A 25,659-nucleotide genomic window follows, 5' to 3' on the forward strand; every position below is an offset into this window, starting at 1 on the left:
ACATACCTACGTCTTATCTCCCGTACCGAAGCGAATCTGATCTCACGGTCCTTATCTCGCATGTGGGACTGATCAGGAGTATCATATGAAAGAGAAAGAAAAAACGCTTGTGGTGCTTATAGTGTTGACAAAGCAACAATAATAAAGGGAACGCTGGAGTATTCAGCTCAGAACCTGCTTTGTGTGGCTTTCCAACCTTACTTTAGAGCACGGAGGAGGAGGAGGAGTAAACTAAATTGCCTACTTTGGTTCGGCTTATTAGAATATAACTTTGTGTATCTGTCAATTAAGAAAACGACAACAACAACTGAGGGAACTGAACCTTTCATAAGAACATAAGAACAAGTGATCAAGGATCCTATCCAGTCTGTTATTGAATGTTCCCAAATGGTCTCTTCAGCCACATCGCTGGGGAGTTTGTTCAGATTGTGACGCCTCTCTGTGTGAAGAAGTGTCTCCTGTTTTCTGTCTTGAATGCCTTGAAGCCCAATTTCCATTTGTGTCCCCGGGTCCGTGTGTCCCCGCTGATCTGGAAAAGCTCCTCTGGTTTGATGTGGTGATGCCCTTCATGATTTTGAAGACTTGGATCAAGTCCCCACGTAGTCTCCTCTGTTCCAGGGTGAAAAGGTTCAGTTCCTCAGTCTCTCAGTAGGACATTCCCTTCAGACCTGGAATAAGTCTGGTTGCTCTCCTCTGGAAATTGGGCTTCAAGTCATTCAAGACAGAAAACAGGAGACACTTCTTCACACAGAGAGGCGTCACAATCTGAACAAACTCCCCAGCGATGTGGCTGAAGAGACAATTTGGGAACATTCAAAAACAGACTGGATAGGATCCTTGATCACTTAATTATTAATGGACACCAAACGAGCACGATGGAGCGAATGGCCTCCTCTCGATTCGACACTTTCTTATGTTCTTAACAACAACAACTAGATAGCACTAAAAAAAGCACACTGCACTAACACAAGAGCAAGTCATTTCATTAAATAGCAGGGAAAGGCATAGACAAATCATATAAACACAGCTTAATATTCTCATTTGTCTCCGCAGATCAATCAACATGTGTGTCCAAATTGAAACCCTGTTTGGAGAAGTTGCACCGCCAACAAAAAGCAGCTATTAAAGATCTGATCACTGTCAATGCTCTCTTGTCTTTTACAATTAGTCTGGACCACTTCCCCTTTTGAAGCATTCAGAGGTGAATTGATTCCAGCTTAGTTAGGATTAATCCAATCGGAGGGGAGACGGCCCTCGAGGGCTGGTGTCCGCGCTATTGTGTCCTGGCCAGAGGCGCTCTGGGGGTAAAGGTCCCTCATTTGGGTCTGGCTGGGCTTTATCTGCATCCTTCCCTTGGGCCACAGTTTTAAAAGGGTAATTTGCAAAGCTCTTTCAGTTCCAGGACTAAATGTATTCCTGATTTTCCTAAAGTTACCACCTAAATTTAAGTAGTAAATCCAACACAAAGGCGATGTACATCTGGATAAGATACATTTTTTCACATGAATAGTTGGGGAATATTTTATTTTGGGGAGTTCGGATCAACTCTGGCACTGAGGGGAAAAACTTTGAAGTGGGAGTGTATCTGTGCCCAGAGAGGAGAACCAAACAGCAGGACTGATTTCCAGCATTTGATGTCCGACAGTAAATAACATCACAGCCGAAGTACAATGGCTTGAAGCCCCGTTAGCGTCAGGGCTGATCTGATTCCACAGCATCTATAGTGTCGCTAATGAAGTGTCCCAGGATCAGGAACAGGCCGGTAACAGCTGTTTCATTGCGGTTGCACAGAAGTCAAAGTGTTGGTCCTTGGCTAGTTTGGGCCAGTTTTACTGTTTCCCTCCCAAAGTTCCCTCCACACAAAGCCTCGCGCCCCCATTGCAGATGCAGGGCCTGCTGTTGAAGCAACTGGGGGGTGGGGTGGGGGGGTGCGTCTCCTTGTGAATGTGAACAGGCCCCATCTGTGCGCTACGAACACATTATCTGTCGGCAACACGTAGTCAGCACTTTCAAAGCCCCATCCGTCTCTGTCTCCGTCTCCCGAACGACCGCTGGCACCGCTCCCCGATTGGCCGGACCCGGGCCGCCTCCCCGCCCCCTGCCTGCCCCTCCAGCCCCCTTTCTAATAGATGGGGGTGCTGAGTGGCATTGTACCCGGTGCATTGTGTTGTCTGCAGGGGTCATACTTGGCTGGATAAAACATGATTAGTCCCCCCTCCAGCCCCCAATCCCCCCTTCCATACACACACACTTTCTCCCCAGACAATAACGGACTGAACAATGGACACATGCCGACACAGCACCCCCTCCCTTATGTTCTGGGCCTGGGCAGGCTTTTTGTGCCTAAAGGCTCGGGCTCTTGAGGCTTTGGAAACCAACAGAGCTCAGAATTCTGGGTAATAGAAGTTTCAGAACATTCCAATCCCTGCAATCATGTCTATATATTTATATATATACAGAAATGTGTATGTCTTCCTGCTCGAGGGCAATTCAAATGCAACTCTTTTGTATGCTACAGGTGGTAGTTCACAACAATCCAAAAAAGAGTGGAAAACAATGACTCAAATGACTCAATCTGATTAACTGATACTTAATGAACGTTCCTGCTTGTAATTTGTGAAAAGCGCATTCGAATAACGCTCTTCTCCCTCTGGTAGTGAGCAGCGGTGAAAAGAGGGCCGGCCGGGAGCCTTTATGAGCGCCAGCCTGAGTGAATAGGGCTGACCATATGGCCTGACTTCTTGAGCAGTGCCGGAGTGGACTGAAAGCCAACGTGAAAACATCTTTGTTTGAAGCGGAGAAGACAGTAAGACAGAGGACTGCTGGCTTGCAGGGAAGAGGGTGAGGACAGCAACAATGAGCGAGGAAGGGACTCCGCGTTTTACTGGCTTCAGGAGCAGCAAGAGAGAGTGTTTAAAGAGCAGCAGTGACAGATTAAGAACCGCAGGCTCAGAAATAGCCTTGGTTTACTACTTTTAACCACAGATGGAAGTGTGCTGCGCAGATCTGCACAGAGGCAGGGTGAAAAGGGTGGCCAAACGCAAGCGCTGCCAGACACGATGTTTAAGATTCAGACAAGCATTCCTGATACAATAAATATTTATCTCACTCCTTCAGTCTTTCTTTTCTCTTCCTCTTCTTCTCCAGCACGCAACAGCATAACTTAGAGCCAGACAAAGAGAAGGCTCTGTCTCGAGACTTAGCCCTCCACCGCTCGACGATGAAGGGACTCCTTGTACAGCTGTGGAAGAAGAGGAGGGAAAGATGAGACTCACAGAAATGGATAGGAAAATATCGAATACGCTCTGGCCAGTTTCGCACAGATTAATACCCTTGGCACACACACACACACACACAACAGCGCCGGGTCCACACTGACTGGTCTATATGCACACTCACGCTCGCTAGACTGGGGGCGAAAACCAGTGTGAAAAGAATGAGGTCACTGAGGCTGCGATTTTTGTGATGTAAATTTGGACGGCAGCCTTCAGAAACAGAAAGACCAGAAGATGCCCTGGGGACTAGATAATATAGTTCAGGAGAGAAAGCTCTCAGAGCAAAATGGCCAAATACAACAGATTAGTTATACTCTGTGACTTGCTAATGTTGCCTTTTGTTAGTGTGAGTTTCGACAATCCAAATAAAGTGCTTTCCAACCAACTGGGATCATGCATTCCAGCACAAATGTGTGCTTTGCTTATTTTATTAATACGCTGGGTTCGCAGAGGTTACAATTAATACATGAATCAGTAAAAGAAAAAGTGTATTCGGCCAGTTTAGTGTGCGTTATTTACAATTTGGTTTCCATCTTCTACATTTGAATCAATCAAGAGGAGATATACTGGAAAAGCCGAGCGCAGACGGGAATTGAGAGTCTCGTTTCCTTGTTTACTACACAAATGTAAGACCGCTGGCATTTCCAGGGCATCGGGAATGTGTTGCTGAGCGTGGAATTTGAACTCCTGCTCCGTAGCGCCCAGCCCAATGCCCAGCGCTGTGCTGTGCTGCAGTGCCTCCTTATCTTCTATTTGCAATTTGCAGGCGTCTGACTGTTTTCATACAGGGCGAACCAACACCGGGGTTGTGCTCTGCAGATTGCGCTCCTATCCTTGCACAAGAGCAGATTTCCGTGAGGCAAGAGTAACACGCCAGACTGCAGCACAACATGCGTGTCGATGGAGGGGAACGCGATAACATTCAGAACGTAGAAATCGTGACAAAGTGTGACAGCTAGTGATGAATGCCCCAGTGTGAGGGGAATGAAGGCAGTGAGGTGGACGGGATGGCTCTAACCCCCCAAATAAAAGCAAATAAAACAAAAACAAGAAACAGACACAAAGATATGATTTGATTATCAAGCTATTGAGGAGTGACCCCGTGACCCCCTGCCGTCTGTGACCCCCGATGACCTCGTGACCCCGGGGCCAGTGTTTGTCAGCGAGGATTTGTCCGACGCGGTTCTGGTGGTCAAGGTATCGTTCCGTTGCATATTCACAGTCTTATTCGCTCGCTCACCTCAAAACAAACACACAGTCAGACTCTGGGAGTGGAGATCCTGAAGTCCAGTCTTTTCCAGCTCCGAAGCTGTCCTGGATTGCATTGTCGTGAGGAAAGGCTTTCTAAACGATTCACAAATGGGCAAAATGAACTCTGTGACCAAAGAAGACCCCTCCTAACTTGGCATTCACTGTCCTACACTTCGAACAACTCTCACACTCAGAGGCCTCTCTCTTTGGAGTCTTGGTTACCTCTGCTTATTGTTATTATTCCTGAGGCTGGGTGGGAGCTGCTGACAGAAAGAGGTGTTGGCTGTTTTGTAGCTGACTTGTGTATTCGGGTCTTGACTGCACCCCCACCCCCACCACTGGCCGCCTGTCTGGTCCGCTCTACCCCGTGGGTAAACCAGGAGACGTGACGTCACACACAGGGCGTCCGTTGTGGGCAGAGTTCGAGGTGTTTAGAGCGACCTGAGTCCCTCCAAAACGCTCAGCCACCCCCCTACCCCCCAACTCCACGTCGTCTATCAGAGCTGTCAGCAGGCAGAGGTATCTGTGTCTCTGTGGCATTAACCCCTGACCTGCCACACTGCCATCCATCAGAGCTTGGCGCTCGGCGGGAGATAAACAAACTTGGGCCTGGAATCCCGAGGCGGGGAAAACTGATCTGGTGGGGGGGGGTTACAGCGCAGGGTTATCGCAGTCAGACTGTCCCATTGTCCCGGCAGTATAATTAGGCTTCCTAGTTTGTTTGTTTTGTTGGTGGGGGGGTGGCTTTTAAGTTGCCATCCACAATCATTGTTTGCGTCTCTCTTTTTTTTCACTGAAAATCTAAATGCCTCTTAACAACAATCTAATTATTCATCCTGTGAAGCTTGAAGAGATCTTTAGGTCAGTTTCTCTTTGGCCCCGAGTTTATCTTGTTTCTTCGAACACCAACTAACTCTGACCAGAAAAGAACTGTCCCCTAAAATATGGGTTTATTGAGAGGGGTTTAGAGGGGCGAGCTGCTTAACCCATGAAGTGTCTGTTTCCGTTTGGTATCTCATCGTGTTTTCAAAACCAAAAGCAGAAAGGTAACGTATGGAAACAATCGCACCCGTCGCACGGCTGATTATGATTTCTGGAGTTTCTGCCGCGAGGAGGATCACGTGTGAGGGCTGTGCTGTGTGATGAATGCTCCTCTGGGGACGGGTTGATGTGCGGAGGAATGGCGTGTCCCACCCACTGCCCCCCCGCCCCGGCTGCCCTGACAGGAAGCCGCAATCAGGCAGTGGAGGTGAGCTGTGACCCGGCCCGGCCCGCTCCACCCAGCTTCCTCTCCACGCTCAGAGGGACACAACCCACCCCCCCACACACTCTACACTGTAAACCAGCGCAGATCCTGCCAAAACACGGCCCATAACCTGCCAGCGATGCGTGTTCAAAGCGTGTCAAAAACCGGGTTGTTGATCCGAGCAGGCAACAGCACAGATCCCAGGCAAACGAGCGGAGCTGAGATTTGGGTTTTGGATACCCGGCTCTGGGCTCAACCTGCAGCTGTTTTGTGTGCTCAGTGAAGAGCTGGCAGCAGGAAGAAAGGAGAGGAAGGGGGTCTGGAGCCGGAGACTCTCCCTGTCACCTGGAGTTCACTTCCAGTTTGTTGGCGGGCCGCAGCACCGCGACTGATTCACAGCTCTCTCTCCGACCGGGCCTCCAGTCCTCCAGATGTCCTCTCGGCTGTTGTGAATCAGCGTGAATCAGCTTTTGCTGTTAAGGAGTCTTCCCACACAGAGGAAGTCTGTACAGTCTAACAGCATTGTGCTCTGTGTTGAGTTCTGCTTTGGTTTATACTGGTTTAGTTTTCAAAGTGTGGAATTTGCAGATAGTTGCGTCATTTTCGGAGCCTTTTCAATGTGCTTCCTTTCTGTCTGGGGACACAAAGAGTTAATGAATCCCTTTTAGCATGCTTCGCTCTGCCGTGAACGAGGCAGGCATTCCCACTACTAACCCCATTCCAAAAGTGCTATTTTTTTTCTGCAGAGGAAGAAAAAAAATCATTCTGGGAATGGCAGGTATTGAGCAAGCCGACTGAAGCCTAGGCCCCACTTCCTGTGTTGCCAGGGATTCCTGAAGCCAGGCCAAGGCCTACGTCTGCTCGGGGAGACGTGGTGTTGTGGCCGAGGTGCCGTGGTACAGCTGTGACCCGCTGCCCTAGCAACACATGAAAGGGGGAAGGGGAAGGGTGTGGGGGGGTGAATTGGGCAAACACAGCTGGCTACTGGGCCCCGTTGGTCGCTGTTGAGCAAGACTGAGATAATATCTGCGTGTTTGCTCAGGGGATGAAGATTAATCCCCCAGAGCGGTCCAGCACGGCTCTGAGCTGCACCACCGCATTCTTTCATCCGCCTGAACTTCCCCTCTGCTCTCCCCCCTTTCTCCTTTCTTTCTCTTTTCTTTTTGTGTATAATTTTTCCAAGAATGGAAAACAAAAGTGAGTTACTCTGACTCTCTGCTCTGATACTGTCAACGATACTATTAAAAAAAGCCTGCTCATCCCAATGGGGGGTCTCGGATACAGCGGACGTGCCAGTATCGCTCCGGCCTCCTTGCGCCCCCCCCATACTAGCTCTGTGGAGAATCCAGCTGAAATACGACTTGCAAGGACTTAATTGGAAAATAAATCCCTGTGAGCTGTCCACATCTTACACAAATATTGCAGAGATTACTAGTCGGGCGTGTAGTTAATATGAAACGTCTCCCACTGAGATATCGCAAGAGATATTATCAGCAAGTTGACATGACTTTTGTTGGCCCTTTTGTTTTGGGGAAATAAAAAAAGGTAGTTTTCAGCGGATTCTAACAATATTTCTCATGAGGGTTACTGAACAAAACAAATCTGTGTAACATTTACACTTTCTTGCATAATCATCCACTAAAAAATCTAATCAAATATTAAAATCAAATGGCAGCATTTTCTTGGTCCAATTCATGAGGATAGACGCACAAGCATCCAAATACAATGTTCTCTGCTTCCACCTTGTGGTTCTACTCCGCAATTACACCCCCAGCACGACTGACGTTACCCCAGCAGGAACAAGCCAATGAAAAGAGGATTGGGAACTGTAACCGGTTATCCAGTCGATACATTTTAATGCAGCACACAACACACAGCAAAATACAATAAAGCAATACACACACAATGGCACCGGGTCCAGATTAGGCATCTGGTGAATACGTTCAGTAAGTCACTGTGCAGTCCCCTGTCAGTTCAGAAACACTGCAGAAGATGTTCAACAGGCTGAAAACCCTGCTCTGGTGTCTGGTGGGATTGGCCTGGCAGTCAGGCTTCCCTGTTGCTTGGGGAGGGGTCAGGGCTGGTGTCTTTCCGGCGGTGTTTCTCCCCCCGGTACTGAAACACCTTGACGCAGTGGTCAGCAGCGTCAGCCACGTACAGTCGCCCCCGGTTACAGCACGCCAGACCAGCCGGCCGCCGCAGCCCCTCACTGACCACGGGCACGGGGCTCCCGCTGGCGGGGAAGAGGACCACGCAGCGCCGCTGCTCATCGGATACCAGCAGGCTGCCCTCCGCATCCACGCACACCCCCGCCGGGCTGCCAAAGCTGTGCCCGTACTTCTTGCCCAGGGTGTGGAGGAGCTTGTGGTTGGCGTCGTAGACCTTGACATCGCCACACTCTTCACTGACCGCAAACCCCCCGTCTGGGGTCCCGCAGACGTAGCGCGGCCCAGAGAGGCCCGGCACGGCCCGCACGCTCTGCACCCCGAAGCTGGAGGTCAGCCCGAACACGTGCACCCGCCCCGGCTGGTAATCGGCCACCAGCAGCCGGCCAAAGCTGTCCAGCGCCACGCCCCTGGGGGAGGTGAAGTCACCCAGGCCGATCCACTCCCCTGCGCCAAACCGGGAGTGCGGGTTGAACACCCTGAGCTTGCCCCCGGGGAAGTCGGTGGCCACCACCATGCCGGCGCGGGTCAGGCTGACGTCCTCAGGCAGGAAAAGCCCCTCAGGGGTGGCGCACTCCACGACCCTCTGGGTGTTCCCGGCGCGGCTCAGCACCGTGACCCGGGGCTCCTCGTTGCTGCTCACGTACACCGTCCCGTCGGCTGCCACATGGACCCCGCCCGGCGCTGCTCCCACCCCGCCCAGCCGCCCCACCGCCTGGTTCTGCCGCAGCCGGAGCCGATTCACCAGGTCATCGAGCTCCTGGCCCAGCCGGGCGGAGCTCTGGCACAGCCGCTGCACCTCCCCCGGGGTCACCATGCCCAGGCCACGGTGGAAACTGAGCAGCGGGGCACAGCGCTGCAGGGTGCCCTCCGCCTTGGTCTTCAGACCCCTCAGGGTGCGCAGCAGGCTCTCCTTGCGCTGAATCACTTCCAGAGAGTTATCCATGGCAGGGGTCTGCCAGGGGCGCGGCACAGAGGGGAGGGCAGGTCACCATGGGGCGTCGAAGAGAAAACACTTCGTTACACAGGGAGTGTAAAACATGCGAGTCTATTCAATGCAGCGATCCACTCATAAAATGGATCCCTAGGACTGGAGTTAAAACTTACCTGATTGGCAGTTAGGCTGTGAATGGGTTAATGTTTAGTTTAGTTTAGTTTTAAAGTAATATAGCAGCACTGATTACAAAGCATATCTCATCCACCTAATCATTCTACTGGAGACACAATATGACACACCTCAGTCGGATGCAAAAACCGGCTCCTTCAAACAATACAAAAAAACACCAACCTGGACTCATTATCAACGTGATCTGAGCATTTAAATTAAGAAATATCAATTGGACAAACATAAAAATAAGCCTAGAATGAAGGCCTATTATGTATAATGCATCAGACCTACCTGCTGTGCTGTGTTGGGCGTGGAGTGCGTCGCTGCGACTCTCTGTATCCAGGTGGATGGTCACACACCTGGGGTCATGTGACCGGCTCTGCTGTTTGCTCAGCGTGGCGGGGGGGGTTGGGATGGTGACAGTGTGGGCAACACGGGCGGGGCAGGACTGACTCTGTATCTCCCTGTGTAAACTCTGAGCAGCTGCACCACATCAGCTTCAGGTACAGATGAACTTAGTTGAGGTACACAATTACAGGCACTACATTTGTTTTATTCAGCATTAAAGGTCGGTTTCAACAGTTTAAACAGTTTCAGGCGATGTTATTATAACGAGCATCACCTGGAACTGATTTTTAAATTACATTTTTATGATATGTTTTGTGGTTACACCATCACTGCCTCCCTGCAGCTGAGATAATGGACCAAACTCAAGACCAAACTGTATTCTCTCCCCCTTGCATGACAAACCAGCGCCTGCCTGTGTGTTGTTGTCATCTCTCTGGTCCTGTTCTCATGAAGTTTTGCTCCAGGAAGGTAAGGCACTTGGGACAGGCAGGGCTGCCAACACTCAGGCAACACCACACAGTCTTTCATCCTGCAGGAGGGACCATCCAATCTCCAAGGATTTGTCCTTTTATATTCAGTCTTTTGTCCTTCCACCGATAGATCTCCATGGATTACGCTCATACAGTGAGCAATGTTGTCTGGATATATTTTCCGAGGGTGCCGTTGGCGTGCGAAACAAAAACAGACAAACAGACACAAGCAGACGACAAAAGAACAGACTCAGACTGACAGGTTCAGACCCAACCAACAAAGACCCCATCCTCTTTAAAGAGAGAGGAGGCCTGTCAGAGCCCTGGCTGGCCCAGTCGCCAAGTCATTTAGTTTGGCAGCAGCCTGGGATGGTGATGGCAGAAATAAAAATACACTCCTCTCCCAGGCACTGGCGGCTGACCTTTCCCGAGCGGGAGATTGCCAGGTGGAGGAGCGGGCCTGGTGTCTGCAGTCGCTGCCCCCTGCCGCATTGTAATGGGCTGGGCGCTCCGAGGGTGACAGGCGGCTCGGACCGGCTCCGGTAAAGTGCCGCTCGGGGCTCTGACCTTTGGAGAGGCGATCGACCCAGCGACAGGTAAGCCGAGCGCAGACATTTAGCTCAGGGACCAATTTCACCTTTAATACGGTAGCTTCCCCGTGTCAGCCCCGATATCGCGGGAGCTAAAACTCTGTGCCAGCCTGCATTAGGCGGCCCTGTCCCTCTCGGAGCAGGTGTCCCGTTGGACCGGCCTGACCTGACCTGGCCTGCCCCCTGGTGGCTGCAGGACCTGGAAGGAGCACCGACCGGGGGGACAGAGACCCCAAGTTCAACAGCTGAAGCTCGAGAAGCTGCATGTGGGATTTGTGTCTGCTGCACTGATTTGATTTAGTCAGTTGTTGGTGTTTGAAAAAATTCTATCGTGTCACGCAGCCTGAATTTAAATGGAGACGCTCAGGATTAAAGAGCTGTAACTTTTTAGACTGATATGTTTAACCGTGAAGAATAATGTGTGAATAACTGTCTTATTTTGTAGTCTGCATGCAAAAACTCAGAAAGCCAATGTTCTGCATTTATTTTTAGCCTTTCACTCGTCATAGACCGCAAGTGTGTGTTTTCTTATAACCGTCTTCTTGTGTGGTGTCTTATTATTTAGTTTATAAATGTTTATTTATTTAATCTGTCAACTTGGCTAGACCAAGGGTCTAGCACACCAAGGATGAAGGGGTTGCATGCAGCCATTTGCTTCCAAACAACTACACCGAAAACAACAGCAGCAAAAGAGGCTTGTTCCATATGGTGACTCAATAGTTATCAACTCCCACCACAAAAAAGAAAAGCCTGACTCAGAAAGTTCTCAGGATTGTTACAAACACAGCCTTGCCAAACTCAGACGTGCAAAAACTCCATTCAACGCCTAATTAGAAGCCTAAAAAGTTTGTAAAACAGGGTATTACTCCTGAGTGCTGCAAAGTTTCCTTTGAACACGTTTGACTTCTTAACATTTCACACCCCATGGAGCGAGGCAAAGCACAACCTGGTCCCACTTGTGCACTTTACCGAGAATATTTTTAGAGAGGGGGAGGAAAAAACAACCCTTTTTCTGACTCCACTGAACGTGTCACTTGTGTTTAACAAATAAAGCTTGGGATGCTTTGCGAATTGTGCCCTCAGGGTGTTTGTTTTCAAAAGCCTCTTCCATTAACCATCCCTGACATATTGTCTGTTTAGAGCTCCATGACGAGGGCCTGTTCTTGCACGAGGCTGAGCGACAAGGACAGTGCGAATGGACACCGCGCCTCGCCGAGGCGGGGCCCGCTGTGAGCGCTTACAAACCCGTCCGCATGTCACACGGCATGAGACCAACAAACAAGTCCGCCCTCGTTATTTACATACTCGTAATTTAGTCTGCACTCTGCCGCGGAGTTAGTGTCAGGTTGTCACAGAGTATAAATACAAGGTGGAGAGGAAAATGAAAGTGTCATACCTAAATGAATCATTCACAGTCTTTGCCCAATGTGGACGGACTATTCTTATTGCACCCAATTGCCTACAGATATCTGCAAATATCACATTTACATTTACAAAAGATTTACATAAATATATAAATGGTGCCTTTCAGATGAGTGACTGGGAAGATGTCATGGGATGTAAATGAGGAAATGAAGGTCAATTGCAATTGATTGGTCTATATCTTTACAGGGAAACATACATATGAAAATACTAAATAATTATCCTTTAAAAATACCAGCAGTTCACAAATGGTTGTATCTCGCCATGATTTAAACACTTGCTGCTGGTACTTGCGGTAACACATTCCACACCACAGCAAAAACCTATATCTGTGTCTGCACGAGGGGGTAATGGAAATTCTATATTTCTACATTAAAAATAACGATTCCCGAAAGGAAATGGCATTCCCTTCTAAATCAGAATATTGTGTGTCTTATCGGAAACGTAGTATAGTTACAGTTGTGGGATTCGGATTGCTTAATAAGATTCACAGCGCCCCGGGCTTTGTTTTGAATAACTGTTTTATTGACTTAAATAATCGGTTTGGGGGGAAAAAAAAAGGGAAAAGATCCAGACATCCATTTAATAAAAGTGCCTTTTCTTTTGCCTTGAAGTCATCATTGGCGCTGGGATTATTGTGTGTGGTTGGGAGTATTTTACCCACAACCTTACATAGACCTTAGTTTAAACCCAAACCCATCTCATTCGGCAATCTTTGCTTATGGGTAGGGGCTGACACAGGGTTATGCTTCATGTTAGTACTTTGTATCTGGGGACATAGAGGTAAAGTAAGTTTGGGGGTCTCTGTGTTGTATCTCACTTAGGGCTCAGTGAGGTTATGACAGCGTTATGTCTTTAATGGGATTTAATGTGTTTGTGTTGGTTTGGTTTGGTTTGATTAGGACAGGAGCTTGCTGCTTGCAGTCTGTATTAGCACTGACAATCACCCCCATAAGCAGCAAAACGTGAAAGCCAATGTTGAAATGTCGGTGAAATGTCTGTGAAATGTCACCCCCGACCACATGGATAAATGTAAAAACCCACCAATAAAAATGGTCAGAAAGGATCAGCACAGGTTACATTTACTTTTAGATCACTCTACCTTTATGGTTCATCTCCTGCTTTACATCTGGATGTCATATGATCTAGTTTTGAGGAAATTCAGATTCATTTAGAAGTCAGCTTGTGTCTATTTTCACAAGGAGGTCATGTATTTGTGCTTCACTTTTAATGTCAGTTTGCCACAGTAAACCTGATATACATCGCTCTTTTTGTTTCTCTTCTTTATGAAAATGACAGTGTCTATCAATTGTAAAACCCCGTTACTAAGTCCCAGGATAGAAACACACAAACACACAGAGGCTTCTGCCTTACCTCGACTTGCTCCGATTCCTTCAGTCCTTGTGTCGTCTGGAGTCGCAGTTGTGTTAACAAGTCTCGGCAGGCAAGCTGTGCAGTCATTTATTTGCATTGTACACAAATATTCAGATTAAATCATAAATAAAGAAAGACTGACGATCATACAGACTTGTGCATTCAGTTCCTTTTTATTACAGTTATTTACAGAAGCTATGCTCTCAATGATTGTCTGCACGCTGTGGTCCGTAGGTGAGACCCAATCCCAGCCAACACCTCTCCAACGCGACGTACGCGATTTTAGTCTGTGTACAAAATAAGCTTCAGCTATGGAACAACAGCCACGAGCTTCTTAACAGTTTATTTTATTTTATTACAAAAGTCTTCTATACAAACTAAGTGCTGTTCATGTTGAATGCTCAGTGCAGTTTCCACACCAGGAATCCAGAAATCTCTAGTTGTCCCCTCTCTGTCCTAGAGTTGAATATTGTGGATTGTATTGAGCAAAAACACGACTCAATGATTGGTTTTCGAGTGCAGGTCAAACTCCAACAGGAATTATCAACTCAATGAATATCACACTAGGTGAAATTTGAATGGTTTTTCAATTATTCTGGCAAAAGGACACCTCCTGTTCTGTGCTTGGGTGTTCTTCTGGCCATCGGTTACATCGATCAGCATGATGTGTTTTGGTGAGCTCTTGGGTAATTATTTGTGCTACAGTTAGTCCACACCCCTCTCACCCACTAGAAGGTAGTCTGGTATGGACAACTAGAAGACCCCATCTTTATCAGCACACTGGCTGTCATTCTGTCCTTTCTGAAACTGCTGGACCCTCTAATGACGCCGTGTCCTTCTCCGCCTCCGACTTTCTGCTGTGCTTCGGCAGGGTGCTGTAATTCTACATTAAAAAGTAGCAGCACTCTTTATGTTGGTCAGACAACAGAACCAAGTGCAACAACACAAACATTATTCACGACAGACAGTGGTGACGCCGCCCAAAACATCGTTTATGAGGATTAGCAACAGCCACCAAGTACTGCCTCACTGACACCAGCCTGACTGTTGACTGCACCTTCGAGTCCTCAGGTTCTTGGGAATAGAGTTGAGTTTGCACTGACGCCAACCTGGAATGGTGACTTATGGGTCGATGGCTGTGAGGGGGCTAGGAGGACAAAGCGCCTCCGCTGGGTGCTCTTTGGATGGGGGTCTCTTCAGGCTCTTTGCGCTGAAGTCAGTGAAGACCAGTGGAGCAGAGCGGCCATCGGGACACAGAAGCACACTAGAGTCTGCCTCGCACTTGGTTGTCCGACTTGGCCACACTGCCTCCGTTGGAATTGGCCGAAGCCCTAGGCCGCTGGGGGACACCATCTCCATCTTGACCACAGCACCTAGGCTCACCCCAGGCAACCCTGAGTGGCTCATCTTGAGCAGGACTTCCCGGGACTGTCTGCGGCTTTCCTGGGATGGGATCTTGCCATCCGTCTCGCTTCCCTCATCCTCCTCCTCCTCTTCCTCCTCCTCTTCTTCTTCGTCTTCTGCCTCCTCCTCTTCTGTTTCTTCAGGGACTCCTCTCTTGCCCTCTGAACACTGACCTCTTCCTCCACCCGGGTTGCAGTCTGGAGTCTTCTTGACAGAGAGGTCCAGGGGCCCTTCATGCTGCCTGGCTGTCTTCTCCAGTGCCTGATGGATGTGTGAGAGCTCTCCACGGATCTTGTAGAGGTGCTCCCTCAGGTAGCGCTGGCCGGGGCTGTCCTCCTTCACCAGACGGGAGATCTTGCGCTCGGCCTCCTGGTACTCCTGCAGGGCCTTGGAGAGGTCTCCCAAAAGCACCACTGACTCATCTGGCTCTTCTGCTCTCCTCGCCACTCTGTCCACAGCTTTCCCAGACTTCAGTGCTGGAGATGGTTCTTGCGGGTGGCCTCCTGAATCCCGACTCTCCGGCTGACACTTCCAAATGTCGGGCTGCCACTCCTCTGCGGGTCTGGACTGTTGAAGAGCTGTGCGGAAACTGATGTGGTAAAAATCAAAAAAAAGAAAAGAAAAAAGGATATAAGAGGAATCACATAACAGTTTCTGTTTGAGGAACACAACACATAAATATCTCCCCATGAAGAAGTAACCTAGCCCTGGTCATCATGCTTTTTACAAGTTTAGTACTGATAAGGCTGATAATAACTACAACTAAAACATGTTCTTTATTTTCATTTCATGTCCCTTCAACACCCACCTGCTGTGGAAGAGGAGTTTGTCTGTGGCCACAGAGAGTGATGGGGCACCCCGGATGTTCTTGAGAAGGTCCAGTGTGCATCCCAGGAGGGGCTTCTTCTCTGGAAGGGTCTCCTGACTCTCTAGGGGGGCCCCTGTTCTCTTGCTCGCCTGCTCTCTTAATGGAGGGACGTCCACAGCTGCCTTGTGGCTCCAGTATCCCACTTTACTCTCCTTCCCCACAGCCTGTTGGGCCTTCTCCTCCGCTGCCTTGTACCCAGCCTCAGGGGACACTGGGACTTGCTGATGGGAGGCCCAGGCTGCTGGAGGAATGACACTGGCATTGGGGCGCAAAGCTGGGACTTTCCACAGGCTGATCTTGGGTGGGTAGCTGGACGGGGTCTTGGGGTCCATGCTGGCTGGGGAGGGCTGGCCAGGCTTGACTCCCTTTACGGGTTCTTGCACAGATCCAAACGCGTGCTCACACAGCAGAGGGTAGTAGAAGCGAGGTGGCAGGATGGTTCTGTCTGTGTGGGGTAACGAGCTGGAGGGAGGTTGCATGAGTTGGGCGGCAGATGCCAGGAAGGGGAGCTGGGCGAGCTGAGCATGGGTTGGGGTTGTGCCGGCAACTGCGGGGTTGACGTAGGAGAATAGGCCTGGGCTGAGAGGGTAGCTCACTCCCAGGACTGAGAGATTGAGGCCAGGGGGGTCCTGACAGTCTGCAAAGGTTGGGGGAGGGGGGTAACAAGGTATGGAGCCGCTGTCTTGTAGGGAACCTTCTGAGCCGGCCTTCCTGTGGCTGGTTGCCAGCAGACGCCACTGCTCAGAGAGAAGGCTAGGGCCAGTCAGGCAGGTTTTAGAAAGTTTATAGTGTTTTAGCTTTGCTTCCACCTCCACCGCCCTGGCATTGAGAAGCTGGTCTTCGAGGGAGAAGACATCTGTGATGACAAAATCAGCCTCGGTCTGCTTGGGCCTCTTTGTGCTGCTCCGGGTGACATTGTCTACACGGTCCTTGCCTTCTTTGGTGGACTGCGCCTCCTCTGGGCCCTCCCCATGACTCGTCTCCCCGTCACCGTGCTCCTCTCCCTCCTCGGCCTCCTCCCCACCGAAGGAGACCTCGGACTGCGCGGCTCTGGATTGGTCGTCGCTTAGAGGGGTCGGATCCAGCTCCTCGCGGCCCGGCCCTCGGAGGCGGGGCCCCGTCTGTAAGGGGCGGACCTGCTCGGGATGCAGGAGGTTGCCCTTCTTGTAGGGCCAATCGGACTCAATGAGCAGGGAGAGGGAGTTCTTGCACAAGCTGTACTTCATGTGGTTGTACAGGTGGGACTTCTCCATGCACGTGAAGGGGCACTGAAAGCACTTGTAGTTGTAGGGCTTCCCCCATGGCCGAGGGATGTAGTGGGGCTTCTTGGGCTTACGCTCCTTGTGCTTGTAGATGGAGCTGACCTTGCAGGTGAGGTCTTCCTTCGACATGGCTGTGGGGCCCAAGTCTGCGATGCTCTGCTCAGGTGGCGGGGGAAGACGCTGATCTTTTCTTACTGCACTTGGTTCGAACGCAGCTCAACAAAAAACGGTCACACTTCTCTCTTGAGGAACCTGCCAGGGCCTCGGATATCCCTTGGCTAGAGGAAAATGCCAGAACTGCTGAGGAAGAAACAAAGGAAGAAAACGAAATAAATTAATGTACAATTATGTATATATAAACACACACAGACAAACTATTTACTAGCTTCAGGCACACACTACCATGCAAACCACAATTATTTATTCAGTTCTTTTAATGATTTAACAGCACATAATATAATTTCTTGAGGTATAAAATATTTCAGCACGAAACAGCGATACCGATGAATGAAAAGCAAGCAGGCACGCCGAACCGACAGGAACTAGTCATTCGATATTCGTTCCAGCAGTTTCAACTGTCTAGGGACACGAGCGATTCACATTGTTTGGGACCAAGTTAATAGAAAATAATGTAGGATAAAAACCCACAGCACCTCATCCTTATATATATATATATATATATATATATATATATATATATATATATATATATATATATATTAAAGAGTGTTTGTGCGTGTATATGTGTGTGAGTGACTGCGTGTTTGTCTGTGTGTGTGACTGAGTGTGTGTGTATGAGAGTGTTCGTCTGCGTGTGTGTGTGTGTGTCTGGTTGAGTAGAGTTGCCACTAACCTATCTGCAGGGTGGACTGTGCCGCTGTGTTCTCACTGTACCTGCCACAACTCATTATTTCCAGTGCTGTACCAGGCACTAGCAGGGCTCTGGGCCGGCCTTCGGAGCAGGCAGCCCTGAGGGGACCTGCACCTGTGCCGGGGAGTCTCCCTGTCGGGCCACAGTGTCACGGGGGGCGGGAGGGGAAAGGGGGTCGTGTGAGTGGAAACTCTCTGGAGGGGCGCCCTGGGCACTGTGTGGCCGGGGTAGGTGGGTGGTTGAAGAGAGAGGGGGTAGTACGTCAGTTTCTAATGAGAGACTGGCAAGGTGCCTGCGGGGCATCGTTAGTGCCAGGGCTGCGGGATCTGGGTCAGGGCTCCAGTCCGGAGTTTACCACCTTTATCTCATGCGCTTGGCACAGGCAGTGGGCGCACTCTTGTGGCACAGCTCTCAGGGCTCTGTGGAACTGGCTCTCACCACAGCGTACCAGGGCCCTGCCTGTGGACGGTGCCATCGATAGCTGTCGTGGAAACTGTCACCTGTGTCACCGGGGCGGTAGATTGGATGGTCTCAGTCTTACGCCCAGTGAACATTTTGCAGAGCAACCCAAACAAGCTCCTCTGCCTCGAGGGGAGCACTGGCTACTGGGACACCTGCTCAGAAATCACGTAGACTTCCACGTCAAGGGTTAGATCTTGAAGAATGAGCAAAGAAGTCCAACTGAACAAAGAACACAGAACTGACTTATCGGTATTCTTACTTTTTTCATTTAACCTGATTTTAAATGAAAAGCTTTTATTATTTTGCAGGTGAGACACAAAGACATTCAGAAACTGGACATAGTGAGATTTTAATTTCTAATTGAGGTTGTGTCTTTGCAAGTAATAATTGACAAATATTGTATATTGTATAAATGCTTGCATACTTGGTTCTAGTTAAATTCAGTTTTCAGGTTTTTTAATGTCATGTTACTATTTCAATTAAACAATAAAGCTTTTTGTTATTGAAATACTTCTGACTGACCCCCACTGTATAATTCATTCCAGGGCCCTAAAGGAAGAAGGAATAATTCAGCCATATGGATTTAATGTCAGATCTGGTTTTAGTCACAAATCAAACGCAGTTCAATATGTGTTTTCTATTGTGCCGAGCAGCACACTGCCATGAAGAGAGTTTAACGCTCCATTATTGAGGCTGAGGCGGCGGGCAACATGGATGAACCAGCACAAGCACAACAGCTGGTAATATCGGTGATACGTGCAGATATGTGTCCTCACTTTTTAAAAGATGTAATTATCTCATGCATTGACTGTGTACACAATATGAGCCGATATGAAACATCGAACATCCAGCACAAGGAGAAACGGAGCAGGTTTGGTCTTTTTGTTCCCGTTCCAGTGAATTTCGCGATTCCAGTTCACCTTCCCAGGTGCCGGGAAAAGGTTACCTATTTCTCTACATTCAAGTCACTGTAAAAACTAAAAACTTGCAATTTTCTGAAGCCTAGTCAGCTTTTTGTTTTCCAGTGACAGGGTAACAAGTGAAGGACGTGGAAAAAACAAAAACAACACAAAAGAAAGCTGTAGCCTTCAGAGCCTAATGTTGGACGGCAGGCCTTAATAGCGAGGGCTCAGAAAGGCCTGGTGAGAAGCAGTCTGCCCCCGAGCGTACAGCACGGCACTCAGCGCTTAAATGGAGAAGAACAGCTGCTATCAGGACCCCGATCAATAAAAATCATTTTTACAGTTGATTTTTCAGTGCTGGCCAGCGTTAACAGCAGCCTCTCGTGCCCTCTGTGCTCCCTCCCTCCCTCCCCGCCTCTCCGTCCCGCTGTTTTCAGCCCCTCCGGACTCGATTTAATCTTTCAGACTTGTGTTCACACAAGCCTTATCTGTGCTGGTGAAATATCAATCCCTTCAATTAAAAGGTTAACCACACTGGCAGCCACATACAAGCAAAAAAAAAAAAAAAAAAAAAAAGCAAGGGCACAGGAACGGATCCTATGGACGCATTTTGCTCAAAACAACGACAAAAAAACTTCCCCCAAACAGGCAATTAAGAATAAACCTCCAAAATGAATGTAACCATTTCCATCAGATGGTTTGTCCTTCTGATATATTGGTTTGGATCTGTTACTTCCAAAAAAACAGCTAGTCTCTTGAGAGACTCCCTGAAGATACCACAACATTTATACAAACACAACACACAACATGCTGTCATGACACAATTTGAAAGCAAAGGACTTAAAACTGTTTCATCTGTTAACAAACATCCAGCCAGTTTCTCACCAGCCCTGAGCGACCATCCTTTGTGTTTCCATATTATAACCTTCCTACAATCTATGTGGCATTAAATAATTTCACAAGCTTCCTGGAAATGCTTGAACTCTCTATATGAGACATGTTTACACTATAGAATTTAAGTAATCAATAATTTTTTCTATGAAACCTGTAATTCTTCTGCTGTATTTTTTGTTCTCCTTGTTTTATTGCTCATGCTCGTCAAGCTACGAAATAAAACATTTGAGTACAGCTATTCACAGAGGACATTTTTATAGAACATCTCTACCTTGAATTTCAACCAACAGAACAACTCTCTGTCTCCAGCGCAGCCCCACACCACCCCAGACAGAGTCCAAAAGTGGTGTTTGAGAGAGAGATTCTCTCCTACAAGGTCATACAAATCTTTTAATTATAACTTGTTGGACTTCTGAACACTTGACTCCATCTGTCCTAACCTTCATCCAGATTTTGCCAGTGAAAACCATGAATCTGAGATGCAGAACATTTCCAATTCATTGCTCTCTTAAATTAATCAAAATTAGATGCAGTTTATCATACAGCTTTAGAGATTATTTCAGTGGTGCCCATTGTTCTCATAATCTCCCCACCTGCCTCTCATCTGAAGGCCGCTGTGATGTTGCCTTTACTGCACTCTCATTTCCCTGTAAATATATTAACTTCTATTTTATTTGTGTTCTTCATTTACATTTTATCCTGCTCTAAACACAGTCATTAATCAGTGATTGTATAATTGTAGATTTGGGTGAAGTACTCTAATTCTGTACAATGTGTAAAATAATCCTACGATTCCAGTCAAAGACCCTTAGAATCTCAAAGCCTGATTTCAAAGCTAATTGTATAACTCATCTATATTAGCATCCTCACAATTTCCCTCACTGCCAACGCAATCACTTTTGTTTTCAACCCATTGGACAGATTCTGGGGTTCCTCTCACATTCCTGAGTTGCTTTGTCCAGCCGCACACCACCGTCACACAAACCCAACTCGATACAATATGAAATATCTTTCATAACCACTTTACACTGAACTCGTCACAGACATCCTCTGCCACCGACGTGCAGCCTGCTCTGTCAGTTTCAAAACAAATGGTGTCCGATGCGTCTCGCTGCTCTAAAGAATTAGCTCTAATGAATATACTGGGATGCATCTCCTTTCTAAAATGTGTCCTCCCAATACAGTGTAACTTGTCATCTGTCTCCACTTACAAAAACAAAATCATAATCTGGTCATATTTTAAAGATGGACAACAAGATGCCAAGGTAAAATAATCCGAAATGAATATATCAGACATCCACTCTATGCAAGAAAAATGAAGATTAAAATTGTATTTTGAATTATACATGCTGGAAAGAGCAATTGGTAAGCATTTAAAAATGCACAGAAGTGTCCATTTGTGAAAGCAATTGTAGTCTGGAGTATTGTAGCTAACTGAAATATTTATTCTGTCTTGTTTGCAAACCCCTTTTCACCCCAGGATTCCAGAAGTTGTGTTGCTGATATATATTAAAATTAACATGCAATATTAGTGTTTTTCATGCTTAATGCTGAATGAACAAAGTGCTCTTAGTCTGTCAATAAATAGACATTGACGATCACTAAGCAAGTGATCAATATCGAAAAATTAGAGGAAGGAAAAAACAAACAAACAAGCAACTATTATGGTCATTTAATAACAATCTCATTCGCCTAATTTACTAGTACAATAAATACGTTTTTATGTGTGCAAGTGACAATTAAAATAGGGTAGTGATGAAATAATGCAATCCCTTTTTTCTACGGTCGCCATTAAACCTCGTCTTCTACTGATTTTACTCCTGTGGGTTTATCAAAATACCAGAGGAGGACCTACGAGACTATATTAAAAAATCTTAATTTGTTTGCTTGGTTAGTTAATTAGTTTCAGCAATTTCCGAGCCATTTTGCAGACAATACAAATATATTTGTAATCCTTCGAGTGAGTGGATACAGGTACATAAAGATACATATATAAACAGTAAGTATGCAAATTAAGTAACATAATTACATAATTGGTAACGTACTCGAAATGATAGTTATTATAGGTGAGAGGAACTTCATAAACCAGTTATTTTATTCATTTAAAAAGCAACAAATGCTAATCTGAAAACCTGTCAAAAGCCACCAGTTTATTAAAAATGGTTTATTAAAAAGTGTAAACTGTAGAAGTATGTGACGTAGTATATTACCAATCTTGATGAAATTGAAAATGTGACTGTTTAGAAACAATGTTCAAAATCATAGTTAACAGTGCCACACTTTTATAGCCATTAAATGTATGAAGTAGCTCAAACGTATAAACAAATACATAAACAGACAATGTCATAATAGTTATAATGTGTTTTTCCATTCCAACACAATGGGATAGTTCAATATAGTCCAAATCAATATAATTAGGAATAACAGGAATATGTTTGTATTAATAACAATAATTATTATGGTTATATAAATTATAATTATAAAAATAGTTGTTATTATTATTAGCATTGAGTAGACAAAGATTAAAAGTCAATTCATGCACTACTAATCAGAAAGGAGGACAAATAATCCTACGCTAGCTTCAGTGAAACAACAGTCAGATTTAAGATGTATTCAATTAGCAACACAATTAAGATCTACAGCAGTGATGTATTCAGTCTGCAACATCTTAAGCGGCCTTTGCAACCTATCTAACACTTGCTTAGATTAATAGACATTTTAATTATCCTATTGTTATATATTTTTTGTTCGTCTCTATGCTATCCTGCCATGAAACAGAAATGCTGATATTAAGGCGCAAGAACGACTTCCGAAGAAACCTTTTTTTTAATTATTCTGAGAATAAAGTAACAACAATTGGCCAGGAAATCAGAATCCTGCAAACTAAGTAAATAAACAGATACATTGATCGATTGATTAATTAAATAAAACAGATGAGGTACATTCCAAATAAGTATGATTATTATAATGAGTGATAATAATAATAACAACAACAGTCATCACATCAGATCATTCTATTCAATACTAAGGAAAGCAGTATAAGCGCAACTAAGCAAATACACAGATTCATTAATTAATTAAAATAACAAGATTAAGTGCATTCCAACTAAGTATGATTACTATAATTAATAATAATATCAGATCATTCTATTCAATACTAAGGTAGTAAGTGCAGCTAAGTACATAAACAGATGAATTGATTGATTGATTAAATAAAACAGATGAGCTGCAATCCAAATAATTATGATTATTATATTGAATAATAATAATAATAATACAAATAAAAGTAATCCTCCAGATCATTGTTTTCAATGCTGAGGAGACTAAGCGCACCTCAGTAAGGTGGCACAAGCAGTGAAGCCGTACCTGCCCGGTGCGCCGCTCTGCCGCCGCAGTGCCAGTGCGCCGCGCTGCTGTGCGGATGGTGCTGCTCACTGAGGGAGGGCGCAGTCAGTGCGAGGTATATATTGTCTAGAAGCCATGCCTTGGGGCATCACAATCCTGCTCGCTCCCTGTTCCCTATATGGCATTGTCACATGTGGGTTTACCTCGCAGCCACGGAGCATAACGACCTCCACACACTACTGACAACAGTTCTGCATGTAACTGGCAGGAGAGCCCATCTCCCCCACAGTACACACACTTTACTGCTGGCTTATTGCAGGTTGAACACATGCATTCTTGCAATTGGAATAACGTTTGGGTTTGTATTGTTTTTTTAACAACTAGATCCTTAAAGTCTACATTGCAATCTGTGTATATAGGCTACCCCTCCGCGTCGTGTATAGCGCCCCGCACCCTCAGCCGGGTCTCCCTTCGTTGCCCGTCGCCTCGGCTCTGATTGCGCGATTGCGCTTGACATATCGTGTCATCTTTCAAAAGCAGCGGGTCTCATTTCTGCTGTTGTTAATTGCATCGGATCCCCCTCACGCTATAGCGGGCTAATTTGACACAAGTCGACTCCGTCCTCAGCTGTGTGTCTGAAGATGTGCGTGTGTGAAGAGAGACACAGAGACAGGGGGGGTCGTGCCAGTTTCTGTAGGTGTTCAGCTGGACAGCACCGCACTTACATGCTGGCGTAAATAGGATGTCCACAGTAGCAATCTCTGCAGGATCAAAACAATCTGTTTAGGCTGAAATCTTCGGTACTTTCAATGTGTGCATATCCAACCCAAGGGCCCATCGCAGATTCAGGTCACTATAGAGAAACAGCACTACTGTATACCTGGGCCTGTACCTGACTCTACCGACCTTGTATTCATAGCAGGCCTTGATATTAGTTCAATGCATGTGTCGCTGTTTGATTTTACTGTATTCTTTGTTCCGTGGTTCTGCAATCCAGAAATTCAGTTTTCATGCTTCACAAATGTGGCATAACTGCCTCCCGGCCCGACCTGCTAATGAGTCAGGAGTGAGACATTATCTTTTGTGCTTTCATTAAATCTGTAATTCCCGGCCTGAGACTGAACATAAAAGCACTGGAAACATACGATTCTTCGTCTTCGTTACAAAATCAAAATATAATCATCCGCTTCTGTCATGAAATAAAAAGAGGGATCTGATTCATTAACATGTTTCTACACAAAATACAAAATAAAATGCAGTAGCCTACTGGTGCTCTCGCCTGTGCAGCCCTGCGTGCTTTAGCAGGTAGTTAACAACACGGCGAGAACATGTTTAATTAGGCTTTTCTTGATGTAACTTAATTAATACGTTAATAGGGATTTCACTGTGAAAACCCTTTGCTTACAGTGACATGTTCAATATGTCCGATTGGCTTGTGATTGGCTCTGGGGGCAGAGAGCCGCGGAAAGCATTTGCAGGTAGACTGTGATCTCGGAACCGGCCGCGCAGTATCAATCCGGAGCACAAAGACACATCTGAGCTACTACACGTGGTTCGTACATGTTGTGCATTGCAAAAATAGAATATATCAAATATAGACAGATTGGGAAAAAATATGTATTAAATCCATTAATTGCGTGTGTTGGAGAGTCCATACTGTATCGTAACCATACGCTTTGTAATTCCAGGGGCATCCGCTGAGGCACCTTTATTGAACGGTCTCTCTAGGATCTGGTTTTAAACTGTTCTCCACTCGTGGCTTCAGAGATATCAGGTTTCAACTACATGGTTTCAGAGAAAAGGAGCAAACAGAACTCAGTTCAGACTGTCCTGAATCTCCTCTAATGATTGATCGCATCCCTAAATGGTTTAATAACATCGGGATCACATTATAATAACAATATATATATAATGAAAACAATTAATAAGGGTGTAAACAAGGAAAAGGCTAAATTAATTAGTTCAATTAGCCTGAGTAATTAAGGCCTCAGTTGGCTTGAAAACCAGAAGACAGGTGCTTCACAGATCCAGACTGGGGTATTACACTACATCTCTCTCAGAGACACACCACAACACAAACCCGGGTTCAAGAAAGAATCCAGTCTATAAACTATAGGTATTTTCAATGGCAGAATTTAATTATTTATTAATGTTACTGAAAAGTGTCACCTCCACAAATAAAACCAACCAAACAGAGGAATATATTTTAAATCCACTCTGTTCTTTCTTGCGCTGAAAAACTGTTGGTGTGAAGATTACTTTAAGGAGAAAGAAAATGACAGAACGAGAGAAAATAAAACTGTCAATCTATCTTTAGCTCCTGGAAACTCCAAACATCTGTCAGTTTATCTGGCAGATTGTTCCAGCTGAGAGGTCTTTTATAATAAAGAATCCTTTCCCAG

General features: G+C 46.5%; 2 protein-coding genes across 2 annotated transcripts; both read right to left on the reverse strand.

Moving 5' to 3' along the window:
- Nucleotides 1-7,642: 7,642 nt before the first annotated feature.
- LOC136713012 (tripartite motif-containing protein 3-like) lies at nucleotides 7,643-8,883 on the reverse strand. Its single transcript, XM_066689904.1, has one exon. It carries the CDS (start codon nucleotides 8,881-8,883, stop codon nucleotides 7,819-7,821), a length of 1,065 nt encoding a protein of 354 aa, XP_066546001.1. The 3' UTR covers nucleotides 7,643-7,818.
- Nucleotides 8,884-13,455: 4,572 nt separating this feature from the next.
- prr35 (proline rich 35) lies at nucleotides 13,456-17,025 on the reverse strand. The gene is made up of 2 exons (XM_066689906.1): nucleotides 15,462-17,025; nucleotides 13,456-15,242 (listed from the first exon to the last, which is right to left on the reverse strand). The coding sequence occupies exons 1-2, from the start codon at nucleotides 16,910-16,912 to the stop codon at nucleotides 14,372-14,374; spliced, it is 2,322 nt and encodes a 773-aa protein (XP_066546003.1). The 5' UTR covers nucleotides 16,913-17,025; the 3' UTR covers nucleotides 13,456-14,371.
- Between the last annotated feature and the right edge of the window lie 8,634 nt (nucleotides 17,026-25,659).

This window comes from Amia ocellicauda, chromosome 17 (assembly GCF_036373705.1).
Source record: "Amia ocellicauda isolate fAmiCal2 chromosome 17, fAmiCal2.hap1, whole genome shotgun sequence".
NCBI classification, from domain to species: domain Eukaryota; kingdom Metazoa; phylum Chordata; class Actinopteri; order Amiiformes; family Amiidae; genus Amia; species Amia ocellicauda.